Source organism: Nelumbo lutea, chromosome 1 (assembly GCF_056320005.1).
Source record: "Nelumbo lutea isolate HS-2025 chromosome 1, American lotus-T2T, whole genome shotgun sequence".
In the NCBI taxonomy this organism is placed as follows: domain Eukaryota; kingdom Viridiplantae; phylum Streptophyta; class Magnoliopsida; order Proteales; family Nelumbonaceae; genus Nelumbo; species Nelumbo lutea.
This window is the reverse complement of record NC_142684.1, coordinates 135,231,911-135,254,357: the sequence shown is the minus strand read 5'-3', so window position 1 is coordinate 135,254,357 and position 22,447 is coordinate 135,231,911. Positions and strand designations below refer to the sequence as shown.

The window sequence follows — 22,447 nt, the reverse complement described above, 5'->3', positions numbered from 1 at the left end:
ATTCAAAATCTTGGTTTTGGACTGAGAGCTGCGCTGCACCTAATGTAGCACATTTATTGTTTAAGGGTCTGAGTTCATTAGTTCAAGAAGATATAATAAGTCACTGCCTTTGCATGCAATAATAATAATTGATCACACTTGAGATGCTTCACACGTGAAATACAGATTCTAATTTTTATCTTCATATTTGGATCTAATCTATAGGAGCATAATCTATTAATTTATGTAAAATTCCAGCTCTTGGCTTTATTGAATGTTAGAAACATATAGTATCCACAATCTCCTTGTAGATTACTCTCTTTCCTTTGAGATGGATCACCATAATGTATTAAGGCTACTACTCAATTCCTCTCATGTCTTCTGATGACGTTCCTCCTTTTCCTTTATGTAGGGTTATGGTACATCAAGTGTGATCTTCCTTTCTCCTTACTATTTATTGATATTAATTAACAAATTGTGAAGCAATGAAGCAACGGAAATAAAACTAAGTGATATAGACAGCTAGAGTGTGTGCAACTCTTTTGTCAACAATTTATATGCATGAACTATATTAATTTTACATGGAAATGGTCCCCATTCCCCAATGCCCGGGACCAAGTCCAACCAAGTAAATAAAATGAAATAAGTACATTTGGGAGGTTGAACATGGCAGTATGGAGGATTGGGCTGGTTTTGGATGGAGTTGAATTCGGGTTCGGGTTCGCTTAGGCCGAATTGGTTTGTTAATTGGGTTGAGAAATATCAACCTGGGCAGATGTTTGGAACCATTGTCTTGTATTTTCATTTAGACTATGTTTGGTTTGAAGGAAAATATAGAGAAATGAAGGAAAAAAGTTATAAAGAAACTTTTACAAATCTTATATAAGTTTTACTACATTTTCTTTCCTTTTCCAAATTTTTCTTCAAACCAAGCATGGCCTTAAAGTAGTCCAGTGAGATACGATGTAGGTGTTTTGACTTTACCTTCCAAAAATTGGTTGGGCAAAATCAGCCACAAGTCTTTATATTACTCATTGCAGAGGTACGTGTATGGAGGTATGGGAGAAGCTTCAAAAAAAAGTTGGTTTCTCCCAATAAAAGGGCATTTCCACTTTAAGTGTGCTATGTGGTGCCCATGTATTTAAAACACGGCCAATGCTAGTATGTGGAAAACACTCGGATTTTATGCCATAGGAACGAACTGTGACTATAGATCAGAACCCTCCTTGTATTGGTATGTGTGCCACTTCATGAGATGGGTCCCATTGGGTCCATAATTTAGAGGCTGAGGTTTCTCCCATGGCATAAACTCTTTAGTGTTTTGGCATATTAATATAACCCTTTCAAAACCCAATTCAGAAAAAAAAAAAAAAAACAAAAATCAAGTACAAACAAATGAGACTTAAAATATCATGATTCCAAATACCATGGATCTATTTTTCTTGATTGTTGGGTAATAGGGATGACAATTTTCTCCATTCCCGCTGGGTATGACTGGGTATGGGGATTAATAGGAATCCCTGACTGGGGTCGGGGTCAGAGATGGGGAATGAAGTCCCTGCCCCACCCCGACCCCGGCTATACATATTATATATATATATATATATGATATTAATTATATTATTTATTTATGTATCAAAATATATTTTAAAATTATTTATATTTTATTTTTTTATTTTAAGTAAAATTAGCTTTTAGAAAATGCTGTTAACTAACAATTTTTGGAGATTTGGGGATGGAGGATAACTTTTATCCCTGGTAGGAATTGGAGTCAGGGACAAGGATTAATTTGAAAATCGGGGTTAGAGATAGAGAATATGATCCCTTCCCCGAACCCTCCCGTTGCCATTCTTAGTTAGGAAGGGTTGTCTTGTTGTGCTTGGTCAGGTCAAGATGTGTTTGTTGAAAAATCACAACCCAAACCCGGGGTGATCGGGGAAGAAGCGTGGAAAGTGCAGGTTGGCCAGCGGGACAGCTCCAAGATTCAAGAGTCAAGAATTGCAATTCCAAGTACAGTTGAGTAGTTGATATGTGGCGTAGATTATGACTTATAAGAAAGCCCTAACAAGTACGAAATGTGCATTAGCACTGAAGAGATTAGTACGTGTTCTCATGACTATGCGGTTGGATCAATGCAGAGTCATGTTTGTTTGTTTGCCAGAAAACGAACTTGGGGCAGATTTACCTTTAACTGAAGCAATGGCTCTTTTTATTGTTTCGGCCATGACAAGTTGCTACTGCTGCTGCTACTGCTGTAGTGTAGGTAAGCGAATCCATAGGCAATTGTGAAAAGACTGACTCAATATCTGTGAGGCTCTTTTGCAGATTGCAAAAGCAAAATCAAACACATGAAATACTCTAATTCACTGTCAACTTTGCCAGATTGAACCTTCATTTGTTCACGGGCTTGGTTTTAGATCGTTTAGGCTTATACAGTTTCTCCTAAATTATATAGTTTACTTAATAGAACCCCATTACACCAATGTTCTTAACAGGATGATTTCAGATCGGAATTTAAGGAAAGTCGTGCCAATACATGGCAGGCCTTTTCTGGGTTTGCAGCCATGGACAACACTCTTGGGATTCTTCTTGCTCATTCTGCACTGTAGGTCTCTGTCCACTCTCCCATTCTTGTAGTATCATCATGATCATCCTGATGGTCTGTGAAATGGGTGGCTTAGAAATTCACTACTTTTGCATTTGAGATCAGAAATTCAGTACTTGAAACGGAGTCATCTCTGGTTGCTAAGAAAAGCTGGACATGGAGTCATTTCAAGGATTGAAATAATGACTCATTTCAATGTTTTTATCTAAACAGCCAAACCCACTTCATTTTGGATAAAGGCCATGTGGGCTCAAGTGTCATCAACAGCTAAAATGAAACGATTCATCTAGATACAGTTTATTTATATATCTCACTATTAAAATCATCTTCACAAATGGGAATTTAGAAAACTTTATCTTGTGTCATGTTAATGTTCAGTTGCCTGCCTTTTTGTTAGCAAGTATGGGAGATGAATAGTTTGCCTTTGCCACTAAAATAGATGCCCAATTGAATATAAAAGCAATTGGACTGATTAAATAAACACAAGAGAGATGTTCACTAAAGAGTGTCTCAATGGGTCTAGAAATGTGCCCTTCGGAATTACATAATTGTAATACAGAAATGTACATATTCTTATATTCCAAGTGGATATGCTGATGGTTCAAAGTATTGATATGTGCAATACCCAAGAATTGCATATTGTGTGATTGAACCGGACAATACTCGTGGATAAAAAAATATTCCAGGTGTCAAGCTTTGAACACTGCCATCTCCATGAAGAGTATTAAGCAATGAATATAGCCACATGTCCTAATTTTGGTGACCCTGAAAACCGATACGTATCGTTACTTGGAACCATGCATATGCTAAAGATAGATGCCCAAATGAATAAAGCTATTCACTAAAGAGTGTTCTAATGGGTCCTTTAAAATTACAATTATGTAATACAAACATATATACATACACACATTTTTATAATCTAAGTACATATGCTACTCTTTTTCATGTTCTGTTTTTTTTACAGGGTACAGAGTCAGGGCTTGCTGTAGATAGTCTTTTTTTACTATCAGCTACTTTTCATCATCCAGCCTTGACAGAGAGCTCTGGACATTCTTATCAATCAATCCAAGTATTCAATTTATAGGCCCCTCAAGAAGATTTTCAAGACAAGAGATCAGCCTAATTATATTAAGTGCTCATTCTGTTGGATTCTCTTTAAAGGGTTAGAAATACAGCATAGATAACCCTACACTGGGTCCACTGGATGCACAAAATGTGGGTACAAGATTGTTTGGCTCAATAAATTTGATTAACTGACACCCTGTTAGATTCCAATTCCCGTGTCTAAGTCCATGTAGGTCCAGTTGTATGGTTCTTGACCAACATAGAATGTGTCAAAACTCGAAGTTGGCCTTTCTCAGAGTTTTGTAGAGTTTTAAGAGAATCTTGTGTATTAAGACACAAATCAGTCGAGTACAAATTATTTTTTATGCAGTGGGGCTTCCTTTTATGGAATCCTTGACACTTTTCCTACAACTGGAGAATGACAAGAGGGTGATGTGGAGAAATCATGGAAGATGTGGATGGAAAGGTATCTTCAGAAAGAGAACTGGACCATAGTTCAAAGTATCGATACATACGATACGCAAAAATGTTCAAGCGTTAAGCTTTGAACCTGAAGGTAATAACCACAGAATATAGCAACATAATCAGTATTTTGATGACCCTGAAAACCAATACACATCAATACTCTAAACCTTGAAGTAGACTTAGAACAGAGGGAAATTCCCTAGAAAGGGATTGCAATTGAGACTTTTCTCATCAGCTTCCCCCAAGAAAAGAAAACTAATGATATTTGAAACTTAGCTGAGTGATTGAGTTAAAACTGAGTTGAGATAGGCGATTTAAAAGCAATTTAACTGAAACTTGAGTTAGATATCCTGAAACTTTAGTTTTTGATGTTGTTGTTGTTGATTGTTTATAAAGCACTGAGATGCAAAGAAAGCATCCCTGACATACACTTTTGACAGTTCACTGATCATGGACTAGTGCTATGACTCAAGACTTTCATGGGGTGTAAAAGAGGCTCCACTTGACACTGACTGCTGGTAGAGATCCAATAAAGTTTCTCTCTCTCCACTGCAAGACTGAAAGACTGCAAGTCTTTAGTTGTTGATTACTTTATTAGAAATAAAAGAAGAAAGGAACACAAAATTGTGGGTCTCCCTCACCCCATCTACAAGCAACCAAGGACACAAAGTCAAGCCCCTATTTCCTTTCTCACTTAAATGCCCATATCCAACCAAAACATGTACCAACCAGGATCCTTTATACATTATTATCTTATGGATGCCTTTTCCTTAAAGCTAATAACACGATTAATTACCAAAGTCTCCCCTGCCAATCTTGACCATCCAAAATTGAGCAATCATGCATAAAAATCGTAGGCTTTTTGGCTTAATCAGGACTCAACATCATCATGTGGCTAAGACAATTCCTCCTCCCTAATCTTGTATCAACTTAAAAAACTGTGTAACTTGATTTTGCTCAACTTTCAGAATAAATGCAGAGAAGGAAGTTAAGATGTTTTTGATGACTGGGTTGTCAAAACTTACAAGTTGGATTTTAGTGGCCGGTCCCGTGATGTAAACAACAACCCAAACATCATTGACCGCCTCTGACGGTGAGATTTTCAACTGAAGCGGACCCTTCAAGGTTTCCCTACTCAACATACATACATTGTTTACAGAATGCCATTCACCCAGTTCTTATCTACCAAAATGCCACATTCCAACTAAAAATTTCTTGATGCAAGTTTTGTGTTTATTTTACTAATCCAAAAGTCAAGCCTGTTAATCCCCCTTAGTTTTTTTTATAAGGCAATTGACCAGTTGGAATTTGTTAATTAATCTCATGAACCCAATTCATGTTGTTTATTACAATTGATGTAGTTCATTAGTCTAAGCACATTTTGCAGTTTTTGGACTCCAGATGGCTGGGACCAACATTGGGTAATGGCCGTTTCTTAGGTGACGTATTGCATACGGTGAAGATAATGAATGATATTCGTTGTCCATCAACTGATCATCGGCGGCGATTTGTTCTGCTCATGACTTGATCAAATTGTGTGAACTAATCTTGTTACACCATTAATTTGGCATGCATGAAGTTAGTTAGAAACTCCACACCAGAATGGCCTTGATTTTGTGACCGTAGATAAGAGGCCTCTTCATGTAGTAATTTGGAATAGGACATGTGGTCCCCTAATCCCCTTCACCTTCACCCCTCCCTTTCTCTTCTCTTTCCTTTCCATTCACTTCTCTCTTTCCCCCATTTTCCAATATTTCAGTTTACAACATTATTGAAATCTAAGCACAAATCCAAAAAGCTCTCTATCTCATATCTCATGTGAAAATTAGGGTACTCTTTACGAGATAAGAGTTCACATCTTCCTGGACCCTATACTCCTTGTATCTTCTGATTGGGCAAAGGAACATGATATATCAAATTGACCCGTCAAATCAAATTCCTTGGGAGTCCACCACGTGTACAGTTGAGGATGAAATTCCTCATGACATCAATCAAAACCCTCCATCTGGCAAAATCTTAACCCACCCTTGATGATGGAAAAAAAATGGTAATTAGGAGGTCATAAAAAATGAACTGTTGGGATCAATGTAAATAAAGGGTTTTTTTTTATGAAAATATAACGGAATCTGATCCTCACAAATGGGCGCCTCACATGTACATCACCGTGCATTAGAAACATTTTTCGTAAATAAAAATAAATAAATACGGAAGATATTTTCAATGTATGATAGGATGCGTGTGTGAAGCGCTTGTGAGGAGCAGATCCGGTCTCGTAATAAAGAGAAAGGGGGTTGGGCGAGTAGGGGGTGCAACCCCCAACACAAGAGTCAGCGTCAGGGCTCTGAAGTCAATGGAAATATTGAAGCCTTTGACGACTTCCACACACAGCAGCCCCACCAATCAAATTCCAAGACCAGCCAATGGCGTCTTATCGTATTTTCCCTTGAAACCGTTGGGCATTTTCTCAAACACCCAATCAAAACCTCCCACATCAATACAAAAACCATTCTCATCACCAAAGCAACGAAGGAGAGAGAGAGAGAGAGAGAGGAGATGGAGGGAAGAAGAAGTGACGAGAGAAAGAGAGAGAGGGAACACAAAATAAAGTAGTCTCATCATCTCCCATCAAACCTTGTTCTTCACACATCTCTCTCCCTCCCTTTCTTCTTCTCTGCCCAAAACCAAAAGGTCTATCCATCCACCAAAGTGTGTAGGAGAAAGAAGAAAACCCATCAATGGAAAACTCTCCAAAACCTCAAGAGCGAGAGAACCCATCGGCCCTAACCTCCCCAAACAGCAATAGCAGCAATAGTAGCAGCAGTAGCAGCAGCAACAGCAATGGAGTTCAGCACCCCTCGACGCCAAAGCCCATAGCCAGATCTGAAACCAATGCATACCCAACAACCTTCATCCAAGCAGACACCTCTTCCTTCAAACAAGTAGTCCAGATGCTCACTGGGTCATCGGAGACAGTCAAGCAAGCGTCCAAGGCCACCGTCGATCCTTCCTCCAAGAGCGCCATACCACCCATCAAGACCGGCCCCAAGAAACAAGGGTTTAAGCTTTACGAGAGGAGGAACAGTCTCAAGAATCTCAAGATCAGTCCTTTGATGCCTGGCTTGGTCCAGAATTCTGGGTTCTCGCCGCGGAAGCCAGAGATCTTGTCACCCAGTATGCTTGATTTTCCTTCGCTTGTCCTCAGCCCGGTTACGCCGTTGATCCCAGACCCATTTAACAGGTCTCCTACTCCTTGTGCTGGTAATTCTATCAGCACTTCTTCAGAAGAAGAGAAAGCGATTGCAGAGAAGGGATTTTATTTGCATCCATCGCCTATTACGACCCCGAGAGACTCAACGCCCCAACTTTTGCCGCTCTTTCCGGTTACGTCTCCGAAAGTTTCAGGTTCCTCTGCTTGAAAAGATTTAGTTTTGTAAAACCTATAATGGAATTGGTGAGGAGAGCATTAATGGGTCATGATTTTTCTGCAGAGGAAAATAGAGGTCTTGTCCCAATTGTACAATTTGATCTCAAACTTCTCTTCCCTGCTTTCTTTTCTAATCTACTTTTCTCATTCTCCTTTCGCTTGCTTGTCAGGGAGATCCATAAACATGAGAAAAAAATTGTGTTTGTCTCTTTTTTATCTCTCTCTCTCCCTCTCTCTCTCTCTCTCTCTCTCTCTCTCTCTCTCTCTCTCTCTCTTCATATTTCATGAATGCTTCTTCTATCAAACTTTTATGAGAAAAAATAATAATAATAATTGTCCATCCTTTATTGATCCAACAATACTGTAAATGGAGATTCCTCATTTGCAGTGGTTATTCTCAAATTGGTTTCTCAGTAAAAGAAAAACTATCTTTTTGGGACTCCAGTTGTTGATGGTGGAAGAGAGTTCTATTTTTAATGTATATATAGTTGAACCAACTCAAATTCATATGAACAATTCAAAAAAAAAAAAAAAAAAAAAGAAAAGAAGAAGAAGAAGAGGAAGAAAAGAAGAAATGATGATTTCTATTACAAGCACTAGAGATCTGTGAGAGAGGGTGGAGATTGCTGGGTTATTGAAAGTAAATGTGCCAACTGTCAGAACACAATTGGATGGGTAGGCAAGGAATCTTGACCATTTTTCTCTCTACAACAGAAAAGAAATAGCCAAGAAATCGGAAGACCAAGCCAAAGGATAGGGGTGATTGGGAGTCTTCATTACTCACATTTGCACTGTCTGGTGTATGTATCCTGTATGTCGGGGATCTATGTTGATGGGCTCTACTCTTAACAGATTTGAGATTTCTAAATTCTAACATCCCCTCTAACAGGACCTAATATCTGATTTATCACCTCCTCTGAACAAAGGCTATGAAAATTACAGTCGACGGTCGGAAGAGCTGGTGATGGGTCCGGCATCAGTTATAGGTGGGTTCCGTCGAATAATGGGTTATGATCTGCATGTGGGTCATGCTCCCATCCACTGCTTACAATTGCAGAATTCATTTTGCTGCCAAATTCTCATCTCGTTTTTTTTCACCAATTTGTCTTGGACTCAGACATCCCAAAGAAAGGCACAGGCTCCCATCCACTGCTTCCAATTGCAGAATTCGTTTTGCTGCCAAATTCTCGTCTGGGTTTTTTCACCAATTTGTCTTGGACTCAGACATCCCAAAGAAAGGCACAGTTTGGCATAACATGATCTAGTCTAGTAGATCTCGTCGTGGGCGCCCTTTGAATCGAGGGACCCCAACAATTCTGCATCCTGGGTATGCTAGATTTGAAGATGAAAACCTGGTAAATTTGCTAATAACTGTGAAAGAAAACGAGTTATGATCCATATAAGCTCATGGCTCTTAAAGATAAAAAGGAAAAGTTTCCTCAAAATCGACTGGTATTTCTGTCAGATCTCCCAGTTGTTTACTTGTTTTTTCTGTTGAGTTATAGTCATAGTCTGTATTTTTTTGACTCAAAGGAGACTTTGGAAAAACTCAAATCAATGGAATCACGAGGAGGTAAAGGCGTCTTGACGTCTTGTGGCGATGATGAAAGAAAGAGTAAGAGCCAGAAGAGAGACCAAAACAGCAAGACCAGGAAACGTGGGCTGGGGGGCCTCTTTTGTTTTGTTTTGTGTGGGTATGGTTTGGGTACGACATGCAACGGTTGACGGTCATTAATTGGGAAGCTTGCATGTGCAATGGTTGGACATGCTCCATCAATTCACCATCATCTGGGTCAGCATCATTACTCATGACTATAAATATCTACTCAGTAGAGATAAGAAATAACTTTTACCTGACCAAATACTTTCCAATGCGTGGAATCATAGTTGCAGCTCAAATAGATGAATTGATCAAATCGAATCAACAATTTATATCAAATTGATGGATCAGACAGTTGATATCATCCTCAGTCTTGTCCCCCTTTGGTGGTTGTTATTAACAACCCATGTTTATTTTCTATCAACCACAGATTTATCAAGTGATGAAGAACTAGTACATTGGTGTTTTATGTGTGTTTCTGGTGTTTGACAACCCCACCGTTGTAAGCCAACCAACAGATAGCCATGACTCCAGATTGTAGTCAAACACCCTCTAAAGGCAAGGAGGAAATACATATCATACCCATAATGTAAATGATGCTGAACTCCATCCATTGTATTGATCATGACTTCTTAGCTTGTGGGATTCCTCATAAGCAATATAAGCAAAAATGAAATCTGAAAGCATATAAAGTAAAAAAGCAGAAACAGAATGCATTAAGCCCTTAACAATAACAGTTATTTTACATATGTCCTGGGTACAAACATTCTCGAACTACGCTTGTGAGGGGACATCACAATATATAATTCATCTTTTTACCTTGAGTGCATCCATTGACAGTGATATTTAAACATGGCCATGTGGAACATCAAGCTTAATTAAGATGCAAAAACCTCAACAACCTCCATTGTATTGTTATCCAGAATTCCAGATTTGTTAAATAATTTCCAACCAAAGTTAACACCTTAATATTACAGATTCATATTTGTCAAATTTCTAGAAGGGATCCAACTTCTTTAAACTTATGGTTCTGTGAGAGATGCCAATTTCCCATCCAGATAGCTTCTAAACCTCAAATTAGTGGAAACTTGAGCAAAAGGACAAACTCCTATCCTACAGCAAAAGATTTGTAACTGGATGAGAAAATTGCAACTAGCACATTTCTAATAACTTTTAATTAAGACATACTGGCCACATGGAAAATCTGTTAGAGTGAGAGAGATAGAGAGCTGGGTTTGACAATATAACTTTAAATAGGTAGATTGGAGAATAAGGGGAAGGGGGACAAGGGTTAAAGGTGCAAATCAAAAGTCTAAGAGCTGGTGAAAGAGGTATTGAACCTTTCTCCTTTATCTAATAGTGGAACTAAAAGCAAAAGAATAAGGGCATTCTTGGCATTTTAAAGTTTGAACATGGACTAAACAGGGGCAATGAAACATTCTCTATTACTTTCTGTTATAAGCATCTAGATGCAATGCAATACCTCTAAGCATAAACCTTTTGCAGATTGAGTGGATCAAATAACTTGTTGCCAAGAAATGTATAAGAAATGCACATGGAAAACTGGAATATGGCCTTTGCCATCCCGAGGGACGTCATGGTATTTTGTTCATATTCAATAACAGCATGCTGCACGGAACAATGGAGACAAACACTCAACACTGTTTACGCTGTGCTGTGACTGGCGGTGGTTCAGCACGTTGTTTTTAATCACAGGTTTCACAGAGTACTGAACATAATCCTCACTCCATGATAGGTTAATCTTGGTTTGCAAATACCACATCTTGCATGATTGTTGGACAACAATTTTAACCATCTAATGAACCATGAAAGTAGCATTTTCACTAGAAAGAACCTAGGTATTGTATGCAAGCTCCCAGAATATGCATGAACTAGTACATACTTGTTTTAGCGTCTGAGTTACTGATGTAGTATACTCAAATGAGTTCCTGGAGACTCAGTTATTGGCTGAAAGAGGGATGGTCTCTGCCGCTATGTTGAGTCCAGATAAGTTCTGATCCACCAAATTATCTGCAGAGAATATTTTTTATGGTTAACTTGAAAAAAAAATTATTAACTTGTGGATAGAATAATGGATATGTACAATAAAGCACCCAAGGGTTATATAGAGGAGTTAAACTCCAAACCCTGCAATACCACTTCCTTCAGTTAGGAATCAAAGTTCTCAAGTTCCCTATTAGTGGTTTACCAAAAGAAAAAAAAAAAAGATGTTCCCTGTCACTGGCTCCCAAAACATTAGATCCCTATTGGCCCTTGTCTTCCTAGTGTGTCTGCCATACCATTGGCTGATCTTATTATCCACCCAAGTGCAACTCTTAGCTCCCTTGCACAAATATCCTCTCGTATGGTGTTCCTGTAGCACCATAGGCCTTACTATTATTCTTCATCCACCCAATGATTGTGCGAGTCACCCTCAACTAGTGCCACCAGTTCTGCCTTGACCGAATTACCTTGACCAATGAGACCTGAATAAATTGTTAATATTTCCCCTTCATGATTTCTGAAAACCCCCCACTCCAGCTAATCCGGTGTCGACCAAGCTGCATCCATCAAAATCATGTTTAATACAGTTTGGCCATGGAGGTGACGAAATGCTGACTGTTAAGGCCTTTGAAGTGGATGAGTCTCAATCTGTCGCCAGCCCCTTACAACATCATCTATGGTAAATGGTTCAAAGAGTGTTATTGTTTTCACCCAAGGAAGTGGACAAGTCTCAATCTGTTGCCAGCCCCTTACAACATCATCTATAGTAAATGGTTCAAAAAGTGTTGTTGTTTTCACCCAATAACCAACTTAAAAGCAATGTTTTCAATCAAGGCTTCAGTTGTATGACTCCCTTAAAAATTATGGGATTAGAAAATTATAATATTTTTTTGGTGTAATAAATCAGCATAGATTACCTCAAAATTAACCTTTCAATTAAAGAACCATACAAAATTGTTGTCTCATCAATATGCAGGTGTTCATATCTCAGCATTTGTCTTATGTACAAAAGCATGAACCATAACTTATGCATCCTACTTGAGAGAGTGTCCTAGGGAGAGAGAGAGAGAGAGAGAGAGAGAGAGAGAGCCCAGAATGATCAATTTTGCCAGCGGATTCTTATAAAAATTTTCTTTCTTCCTTAAAAGAGCTAGGGGAAAACAGTAGGGTCATGGGCCTTGGCGCAATGGTTCGGTTGCTCCATTGCAACCTGGATGACCAGGGTTCAAATCTTGGAAACAAGCCTCTCTGTATGTGGAGGGGTAACGCTGCATACATCTTCCCTCCCCAGACCCCGCATTGGCGAGAGCCTCGTGCCCTGGACTGTCCTTTATTAGCCTCCAGATAGTTGACTAATGCTTTGTTGACATGCACCAACCTCAGTAGAATCTTAAATATTTCTGATCATCCAAATGAATACAATGAAACTACAGAAGTAAACTCATCAATATTTCTGATTTTTGGTACAAAAAACAAAAAACGGGAAAAAAAATCTTGTAGGTGGGACATAGCCCAGACTCATGTGAAGGTAATGTCTAGATGGTAGCATCACTTTATTGTTTATGACTTTATCAAGAAGAGTATCTTCTTTAAGAGGGCAGAAGTTTCTCTCAATGGGTAACAGGTGAACACGAGGCAAGGACAGTGGTACCGTTAATCTTCAGTCTTACCCCCCCCCCCCACCCACCCACCCCAAAAAAAAAAAATAAAATAAAATAAAAATCTGTTCAACTGTTATAACAATGGTATCAATCTGAATGATGGTATATCAATGCAATAAGGTCCAGTGCATGCGACACATCATATCAATGTTTTATTCCTTAAACATGTGAATGTTCAAACAAATGGTAGCAACAACTTTAAATTCAAGTATGAGAAAATTTAGATGTCAAACTCTAAGGTATGTAACTACATATAGCAAGTATAATATATCATAACTCAGACAATAGTCAGTAACCAATTATTAGAAGCCAATAGCAGCACATTACCTGCTGCATTCATAGTGATGTCTTCTTGATGAACATCTCTCACCAATAATATCTTTGATGGATTATCTATTTCTGTAGCTTCATCCAAAAACAGCTTGGGATCCCAGATGGAATCAACAAAGTCACATAAGAATATCAAGTCCATCTATTATGAATGACAAAATAAACTTAAGAGAATCAATATCATGTTTACAGATTCAAAGAACAAGAAGTCAGAGCATTAATTCTATAACTACTTCTGATGAGGGCGGATTTGGCCCTCCAATGACATTGTGACACATGGCATCTCGGAACAACTAAGTGACATCCGGAACCACTTAGGCAACAACTTTCCTTAGCCAAGATGATGGTGTCCCAGCTGGAAGCCTGGCACAGGCACCAACCTGGTGGCCTGGCACAGGCGCCGAACTGGCGGCCTGGCATAGGCGCCAAACTGGCGGCCTGGCACAGGTGCCGAACAGGTGACTTGGCATAGGTGCCGAACTAGTGGCCTGGCACAGGCGCCGACCCAGATGGAATCAACAAAGTCACATAAGAATATCATGTCCATCTATTATGAATGACAAAATAAACTTAAGATAATCAATATCATGTTTACAAATTCAAAGAATAAGAAGTCAGAGCATTAATTCTATAATTACTTCTGATGATGGCAGATTTGGCCCTCCAATGACATTGTGACACATGGCATCTCAGAACAACTAGGTGACATCCGGAACCACTTAGGCAACAACTTTCCTTAGCCAAGATGATGGTGTCCCAGCCGGTAGCTTGGCACAGGCGCCGAACTAGCGGCCTGGCATAGGCGCCGAACTGGCGGCCTGGCACAGGCGCCGACCTGGCGACCTGCGAGACGTGCTCGCCAACAAATTTGGCATGCATATCCCAACACTCCCACGATCCTTGGAAGTTGGCCCACGTACCGAACGATCCGGAGGGTGTCAACGTGCATGGCGGTTGCCTCCGGGAATCTTGGACCACTTAGGCGACATCTCGGAAATCTCGGATACGATGCGTGAAGCCCACGCTAGACAACCCCAAAGACCCGAGGGGAGAGAAAAAGAAAAGGTACGCATGATTTCTCTGCTCTCTAGCTCTCTACATTCTCAAAGATATTTCAGCTTGCAAACAGCTTACTAACTTAAGCATCGGAGTGACCTCGCCAGGCTAGCCACCCTGGGTTCTTTGGTCTTATTTTGCAGATTTACCTAGCTCGTTGTTTGACTGGAAGCCAGATCATCCTCCAGCAGGGAGCAGTCAGATCGCGCAACAACAATTGGCGCCGTCTATGGGAAACGCTACAAAAAGCTAAGTTCTCATCTTCTAAAAGGCTAAGTCCTCTTCTTCCAGAAATCTAAGTTCTCACCTTTTAGAAACTAAAGCTCTCACTTTCAAATTTCCATATTTTATGAACTCAAGGACTAAGCAGGAAGTTGACGGCCAACAGCTCTACCGACTTTATTTCAACTCGGATAAAGCTTCATCAGTCCTCTTTGCAAGGTACCCTCTAGAAGATGATCTCTTCGTGGCTCCCGCAGGAGTTGGCAGCCAACGGACTACACGGACACCCTTGCCGGTCGAGCTTTCGAGGGCTCCTGCGCAATCTGGTGAACTAAAGTCAGTAGTGTTGCCCCCGTAGGTCGAGCTCCCAGTAGCTTTTTGTAAGAGTGGGTGACCGGTGTCACTAACGAGGCTGATGCAACGCAATCATAAATCTAAAGTACCAAGCTAATAAAAGACCTCGGCACCACATAAGACCCAATCGCCTCTTCGGCATGGGCAAAATCAAGGGTAAGTAGAGTGGAGTGTGAGTCACTCCTAGAGCTCAAGGGCTAAAGTACCGAGCTGATAAAAGATCGCGGCACCACATAAGACCCAGTCGCCTCTTCGGCATGGGAAAAATCAAGGGTAAGGAGAGTGGACTGCGAGTCGCTCCCAGAGCCCAAGGCTACAAACACTTGGACTCTTCCAACCTGAGAAGCAAATTGGATCGACGCTTACAAGCTCATCAAATTAGTCATTCCAGGCCAAAAGGAGCAATCTACTCCCTTCGCCGAGTTACTTTCAGCTCGGGAGTGGGGGGCAATTGATGAGGGCGGATTTGGCCCTCCAACGACATTGTGACACATGGCATCTCAGAACAACTAGGTGACATCCGGAACCACTTAGGCAACAACTTGCCTTATCCAAGATGATGGTGTCCCAACTGGCGACCTGGCACAGGCGCCGACCTGGCAACCTGGCACAGGCACCAAACTGGTGGCCTGGCACAGGCACCGAACTGGCGGCTTGGCATAGGCACCAAACTGGTGGCTTGGCACAAGCGCCGACATGGCAACCTGTGAGATGTGCTCGCCGACAAATTTGGCATGCATATCCCAACACTCCCACGATCCTTGGAAGTTGGCAAACGTACCGAACGATCCGGAGGGTGGTCAACGTGCATGACGGTTACCTCCGGGAATCTCGGACCACTTAGGCGACCTCTCGGAAATCTCGGATACGGTGAGTGAAGCCCACGCCAGAAAATGCCTATATAAAGGCACCAACCCCAAAGACCCAAGGGGAGAGAAAGAAAAAAAAAAGAAAAGGTATGTGTGATTTCTCTGTTCTCTAGCTCTCTAGCTCTCTACATTCTCAAAGATATTTCAGCTCGCAAACAGCTTACTAACTTACGCATCGGAGCGACCTCGCCAGGCTAGCCACCCCGGGTTCTCTGTTCTTATTTTGCAGATTTACCTAGCTCGCTATCCGACTGGAAGCCAGATCATCCTCCAGCAGGGAGCAGTCGGATCGCACAACATCAACTTCAATAAAGAAACTTTACAACATTGTATCCCTACATTTTTTACTTACCAGATACAACTAAATTCTGCACCAAAAGAAATAAACAGATAATCTTTGGTTATCTCCATCTTCCCACTTATGGTTGTACATCCAAGGTAATTGTGGATCTTAAAGCCTACATCACAAACTCAAGACTTAAATCAGGAGTGGAGCTAGGGGGACCCAGGGGAGCCATGGTCCCCCCATGCCCCAGAATCTCCATGGATAGTTGGCCCCCATCCATGTTTATTGGCTTCTCCTCCCCCCATGGTACCTCCCCCTCATGGGTAATTCTAAATTGTAATGAGAATTTCTTGAGCACTTCCATGGAACATATCAACCACTCCAGAAAGCCATAGTTGATTTCCAATTATGCAGTTCAACTGCACCTAAAGATCATGAATACATGAAGCCACTAATATTTCTTCAGAGGTTGTTTCTTATTAGTTTAATCTAATATAATGCACAACAAGGCATATCTCCAATTTATGGTCATCACGATGTCTAATATTCATCCAAAGTGTATACAACTATCAACATAATGCAGGATCCAAGTGCTCATAAATGGAATTTTCTGAAGCTCTTATGTTTTTTTCTTTTTATTTTGTATTTTTAGATCATAAAAAAATTTGGTAAGTTTACATGTTATCTATGGGATGTGACCATAGAGTTTGATTTACCTAGTCATAGTTTAGGTATGTTTAAAGTTTCATAGTCATTGGTTAAGTAGTTCAGGAGTGTGAAGAAACATGTCCAAAAAATGAGTGTGGAAGAAATTCATATGCTGAGATGGATGAGTGGAAATACTACAAATGAGGGACCAAAATGATGTCATTCAAAGGAACCTAGGTGTATCTCAAGTAGGTGATAAAATGAGAGAAAGTAAACTAAGATGGTTTGTTCACATGAATAGAAGGCCACCACTACAGCACCTAAGGGGCTAGAAGGCTAGGGGCAGACCAAAAGTCAAATGGATCAAAGAAGTAAGAAATGATCTAAGCACTCATCATTTAACAATGGATATAGCAATAAACAAAATGGAATGGTGAAACAGGATTCAAGTAGCTGACTCCATATAGTTAGGATAAGGTTCCGACAATGATGATGAATGGAAATTCAATCATTTTTTTTTCATATGTGATTCTAGGTTTCTCCCTTCTTTATCTCTCTATTTTCTCTTTAATTTTGTAAGCAGCATTTACAGCCAAAGCCCATAAGTCCATTATTAAAGGCACTCATTCAACATCACTAAAGGACTAAAACTGATCTGGGTAAGTTTTACTTTATTTTACATAAAACCCAAATTTTTCTCATTCTATCAATTTTTGTCCTTTAGTGTCAAACCATCTCCAATTTCTCTTGTATTGGGACAACCCTCCATACATATTCATCACCTTTCATTAGAAGAAATCTCACCTCAAAGTTCTACCTATAGCCCTAGATTCCAGAATTTTTGGGTCTTCACAAAGTGGAATTTTCATTCTTTCCTGCAAGAAGTACTCAAAAACCTACCAAATTGGTTGTCCTCTACAACTATTAATTCAAAATCTACATACCAAATTTCATTTATAATTTTCACTCCTACACTTAGTTTTTGAAATTTCTATTTTCCACTATGCTTTTTCCTTTAGTTATAAGATAATTCATAGCCTATCCTTATGCCCTAGACTCCCCTTGGATGATTGCACTCCTACATCAATTTGGTACCAAAGCTGCCAGTCCTACATTATTTGGCACCAGAGTAGCCAATCCTATATCACAGCTGACAGCACGACCCTGAAACCAAAGCCCCCATTTATCCTTTACTGGTTTGCCCTCTAATATGCCAAATACATGCCACTCTTTAGCTCTGACACCATTTTTATGCCATTTTTCCTTTTAGAGGATGCAACATCTAATGTAGAAACTTCAGGTTCAAACTTTACACCAAATACAATGTCTCTAACTCTACAGACAGATAGAGAGTGACTTCACATAACAATCACCATTCATGTTTCTACATTTGTGTTATAAAATTCCTTTCTTTGTTGGAAAAAGACCATATTGCCTGTCTACTATTAGAGAAAATTACAAAATATTGGTTAAGAAGTCCTAGACAAAGGGAAACAATAAGCGATCAAGGAGTTTCCAATGATCAACCAACTGCATTTTTTATATAGGATTGTTGGTTGAAACCATCCAATCTAAAAAACGACAGGAATCTATTTAAATGCTAAATTCCATGAGTCTGTAGGCACGTAATTAATGGAATGAATGCTCCCTCCACCAAATCTGAGGAATCCAGTGAATTATATCTCTCTGAAGCTCCAAACAAAGTATCCAACAAACAGAGAGAGCTATAAATGGATACTGATCCTGTAGTGTAGATACTCTCTGCAATCCCACTTTTGGGGGTCTCATCAGCTAAACAATTGGCTTATCTAGGAACCCATTAGCAATCTGAGAGTTTCCAATGATCAACTGACTACATTTTTTACTTAGGATGGCTGGTTGAACCATCCAATCTTAAAAATCCAGTGAATGGGGAATTCATTGTATACTAAGTTCCATGAGCATGTATGCATGTATGTCATGAGAGAGAAGCTCCCTCAATCCAATTTGAAAAATCTAGTGAATTCAATCTCTCTATAAAAATCCCCATACAGGGTATGCAACCACAAAGAAAACAGAGAGCTACAACAAGATACTGATTCTGTAGTTTGCATACTTCCTACAATCTCAATTTTGGGAGGCATGCCGGTTAAATAACTATCCTATTTAGGAACTAATGGAAACAAGATTCTCAGCTTGGAAGCAAACACCTTGTCCTCTCTAAGAAGTAAGAACATTAGAAATCCTTGAAGAGTGTATCCACTCATAACATACAATCAAGATCAAGGTTTTTTTATTGATATCTGAAAAATTATTAATTGTAATGCAGTGTTGCTAAAAGTATCACACCCTATCTCAAAATGATTACAGAGAAACAAATGCAGATGAACAATAAATAGTTATAACAGAACAAATTTGTATAACAATTAAATATAAGAGAAAATTAAGAAATTCAATTAGGGATTAACAAAAGTCCAACTCATGACAGCACAAAACTTTATTACAACTACAAGTTATACAATCCATGCATTAAAAAGATGATGACCCAGATACAGCCTTACATCATGATCAATGTTGTAAAACGCATAGGCATGACATGAGGCGTTCCACTACCTGGAGGCGTGAGGTGTAGTTTAGAACATAAGAAGGCGTACACCTCATTAAGAGAAGGGGGATGAGGAGGAAGAAACGATGAAGGAGGGGAAGGGGGAGGAGGAGGTGCCCCCCACGCCTTTTAAAACATTGATCATGATCCCACTCCCTCGAACCAAATGTAGCTTTGACCTTTGAGGCAGCTGGAATTCCTGAGTGGCTTGGCCCTAGTATTGCTGCTCAACAAAATTACAATACTGTATCCACCTCAGCATGCTGTAGGATAACTGCATATTCACATCAAAGCGCACTGTTTATAGCTGCCTACCATAGAATTTCACATAGCACCAGTAATTCCTTCATGTAATCCATTTGCAGATTGTCAGATCAACAACATCCAAGTCAGTGAAACAGATTTGGTTGAGAGGTGAAGCCAATTGAGTTGAGCTAAAAGGTACTCATTATATTTCTCTACAACAGTGGTCTATTACATGCGGCGGTTCATATCACAGTCTAATTTGCATCTTGTCGACAATAATTCCAATAAGCATACATATTCATATTCATTTTTTAGAACAGTTTAATTCATATTTCTAAGTAAAACTTGTTTCCTTTCATAATTTCCTATCTATCCATCCCCCTTTCCTTGCAAGAGTAGCATCAATCCACCTATTCCCAATTCCCCATAAATGAATCCAAGCAAAATTTTCCCAGACAACAGCGGAATTTAAAAGGAGCCACAACAGCATTTGGACAGAAGGTACTAGCATTTCTGTAAAACAAAACATGAAAAACAAATTCTCCAACAAAACCACTATTATTTTTTTCTTTTTGTAAGACACAGAAAACCACTACTTAAGCAGTTAAACAAGAGAGAGAGAGAGAAAGAGAGAAAACATGAATGCAACACTTCGTTATTCTTCCGAAATGATGAAAAACATACCTTAGATGGAAGAACACAGTATCCCATTCAGCTATGAGAGCTAAAAACAATAATAATCACTAAATTTGGCATGAATGTTGGAGGGAAGGGAGGTTTTATTATTTGCTCGTTAAAGAAAACAAAGGAAGACTTGTAAATGGAATTCCTTCGCTTGCTTTCTTTTTTTCGATTCAAGAATTCCTTTGCTTTCAGTTTTCACTTTTCACCAGTATTGTCAGCGTATGGAATCAATCTCAAAACAGACCCTATAGGCTATAGGAGTTCGGATTTCCACCACCTACAGCACATCGTCAACATCTCCATGTTTTCATTCATGGGAAATGTTTCTAATACACGGCTGCAACTGCAAGTGCTGTTAGGTGGGTGCGAGGACATTCTGTGAGACGAAATTCGTACTTTCCCTATATAGGGTCTCTAACTGTAACTGAGATTATCGGGTCATGGCCCGATAATGCATACTCAAACACTGCATTATTGGGTCGTTTTGGTTCGGGTGAATCGGGTCTGTCTGATCCTCTGAAAGTCGGCTCAGTATATGTCAGTATAAATACATCGTTTTGCGCTCTATATATTCATTCCGAACTGAGCCAAAAGTACAATGCCGATAGGTTTAAAATTTTGTGAATGACTAACTTTTTTTAAACGAGATAATCTATGTAAAAGGATATCAATAAAATTGTATTTATTGGTAGATTGGCCATAGGGCCTCATTTGATCTTTAACATGTTGGAATATCTAATGACCATGTGATAAGTTACATGTTGGTGGAAAATGATTATTTCATTGTAATCTGTATGTAACACTTTTACACACCATTCACCTTTTTTCTTTTAAATTATTATCTTTTTATTTATTTTCTATACAAAAAATTTATTTGATTGTTTAATGGAAAATTTTTTATGCATAAAGATACAATATTATTGGATTTTTCTGGATCCTAGTTTCAGTTCTTACTGGGTTAATGGATATCCATTTGAACCAGTCTAAACTAGATGACCAAGTGAATAGATCCTGGTTAATATGAGACACTTGTCTCAAATCTGATGGGGCATGAGTTATACTGTTTAGGAGCACTTATCTCAATTGGTTACTTGATTGTTATTTGTTCCTAATAATAGGGAATTTAACGTTCGAGATAAAAAGCTATACAATGAGTCACTCCCAACTGCTTCTTGCATGTGTAAAAAGCACATTAGGGAGAAAGGAAAAGATCCTCTTTGCTCCAGCTCCATTCAGATTAAGAAGTGGCGGGTTGCGATTTGCTGCTGCGGACCAGTGTCTCAAATCCATATTATGTGGCAGCTGCTCTTTTCTGCTTTTGTGCAGTTTTGGAGCGCCCAAGTAGCAGCCGCTCACCTCTGCATCTTCATGGTTCATCAGTATTATAATTATTGATGGAGAACTCAACCAATGGGGAGATTTACATCGATTTAAACCTTACACTGTAAAAATATGGAGTAAGAGTGAAATTTTACACAAATCCATATTTACATCAAAAACAGCTGCGAGCAAATATGAAATGGTGGTGGACTTTTACATTGATATTTTCACCAAAAACAAATGCAACTTTGAAGGTTCAAAGTTCAAAGTTTAGTCTTAAATTGGAAAGAGTATAAATGAAAATATGTATAATACAAATACATATAAAATATAAGGTTTTGCACTCTATGTATTTGTATTTGTACTCTTTCCAAATGGAGTCCAATAGACAATTGTACATGTATGTATGAGCCAATAGATGCTGAGGTTATGATATATGGCCAATATGGGCTGTCACAAGCACAATACATACATGTGCAATGATACACATCACCCCGTATTGAAAGAATGGTAGGATCCATCTAATGGACGCCATAAAGGGTGCGGAGGGTGAATTTCAAAAATTTTCCTACCATCTTCCAACTGGGAATCATATTCCCTAAATTTAGAATATAATATTCAATGATTCTACTTGAACCATAATCAAACCAGATCTGAACCAAAAGGAAACAGGAAAAATTATACCTGATCCGGAGAAACAATGTCTCCCAAAGTTGGTGTTCACGCCCAAAGAATGAACCAAGATCCGCTCCTGCTGAAGATGACACAACTGTGGATTGAACGAAACCAACAGGGTGCGTCCTACACACTGGATTCTTCACAAGAATCCTCTGGAAACCTTGAACACCGAATCTTTTTGGTCTTTCTTGCAAGACTGTTGTCAAGAACTGATTTCTTGGCTTCCTATTGCTGCAAAGATCCAATCTTGCAATAGGGAATGGCAGCTACTGGAGGAGGAGAAATCCAGGGACGAAGAGGGCTGAATTGTGTCTCTTCTCTCTAGAGTCTGTGAGAGATCAAATCTCAATTCGCAGGAGGTATCTCT

The 22,447-nt window shown here is 39.4% G+C and overlaps 1 protein-coding gene and 1 long non-coding RNA gene across 22 annotated transcripts; one reads left to right on the top strand and one right to left on the bottom strand.

Annotated features, from left to right (window-relative positions):
• Positions 1 to 3,230: 3,230 nt before the first annotated feature.
• Positions 3,231 to 20,507, bottom strand: LOC148877738 (uncharacterized). Of its 21 annotated transcripts, none has more exons than XR_016098877.1 (5): positions 20,083 to 20,460; positions 19,161 to 19,426; positions 13,131 to 13,275; positions 11,042 to 11,169; positions 3,231 to 3,349 (listed from the first exon to the last, which is right to left on the bottom strand). It is a non-coding gene; the product is annotated as an uncharacterized LOC148877738 (long non-coding RNA). The 21 variants fall into 21 exon arrangements; XR_016098882.1 differs by lacking the exon at positions 3,231 to 3,349 and adding an exon at positions 9,446 to 9,815 and having other exon boundaries at positions 19,109 to 19,426; XR_016098891.1 differs by lacking the exon at positions 3,231 to 3,349 and adding an exon at positions 9,446 to 9,815 and having other exon boundaries at positions 13,131 to 13,224; positions 19,109 to 19,426.
• Positions 6,209 to 7,754, top strand: LOC148877739 (VQ motif-containing protein). Its single transcript, XM_088943190.1, has one exon. The coding sequence runs from the start codon at positions 6,850 to 6,852 to the stop codon at positions 7,528 to 7,530; it is 681 nt and encodes a 226-aa protein (XP_088799316.1). The 5' UTR covers positions 6,209 to 6,849; the 3' UTR covers positions 7,531 to 7,754.
• Positions 20,508 to 22,447: the final 1,940 nt, after the last annotated feature.

Excerpts from the sequence above, each read along its gene's own strand:
- LOC148877739 (XM_088943190.1), top strand. The coding sequence starts at position 6,850 with ATGGAAAACTCTCCAAAACCTCAAGAGCGAGAGAACCCATCGGCCCTA.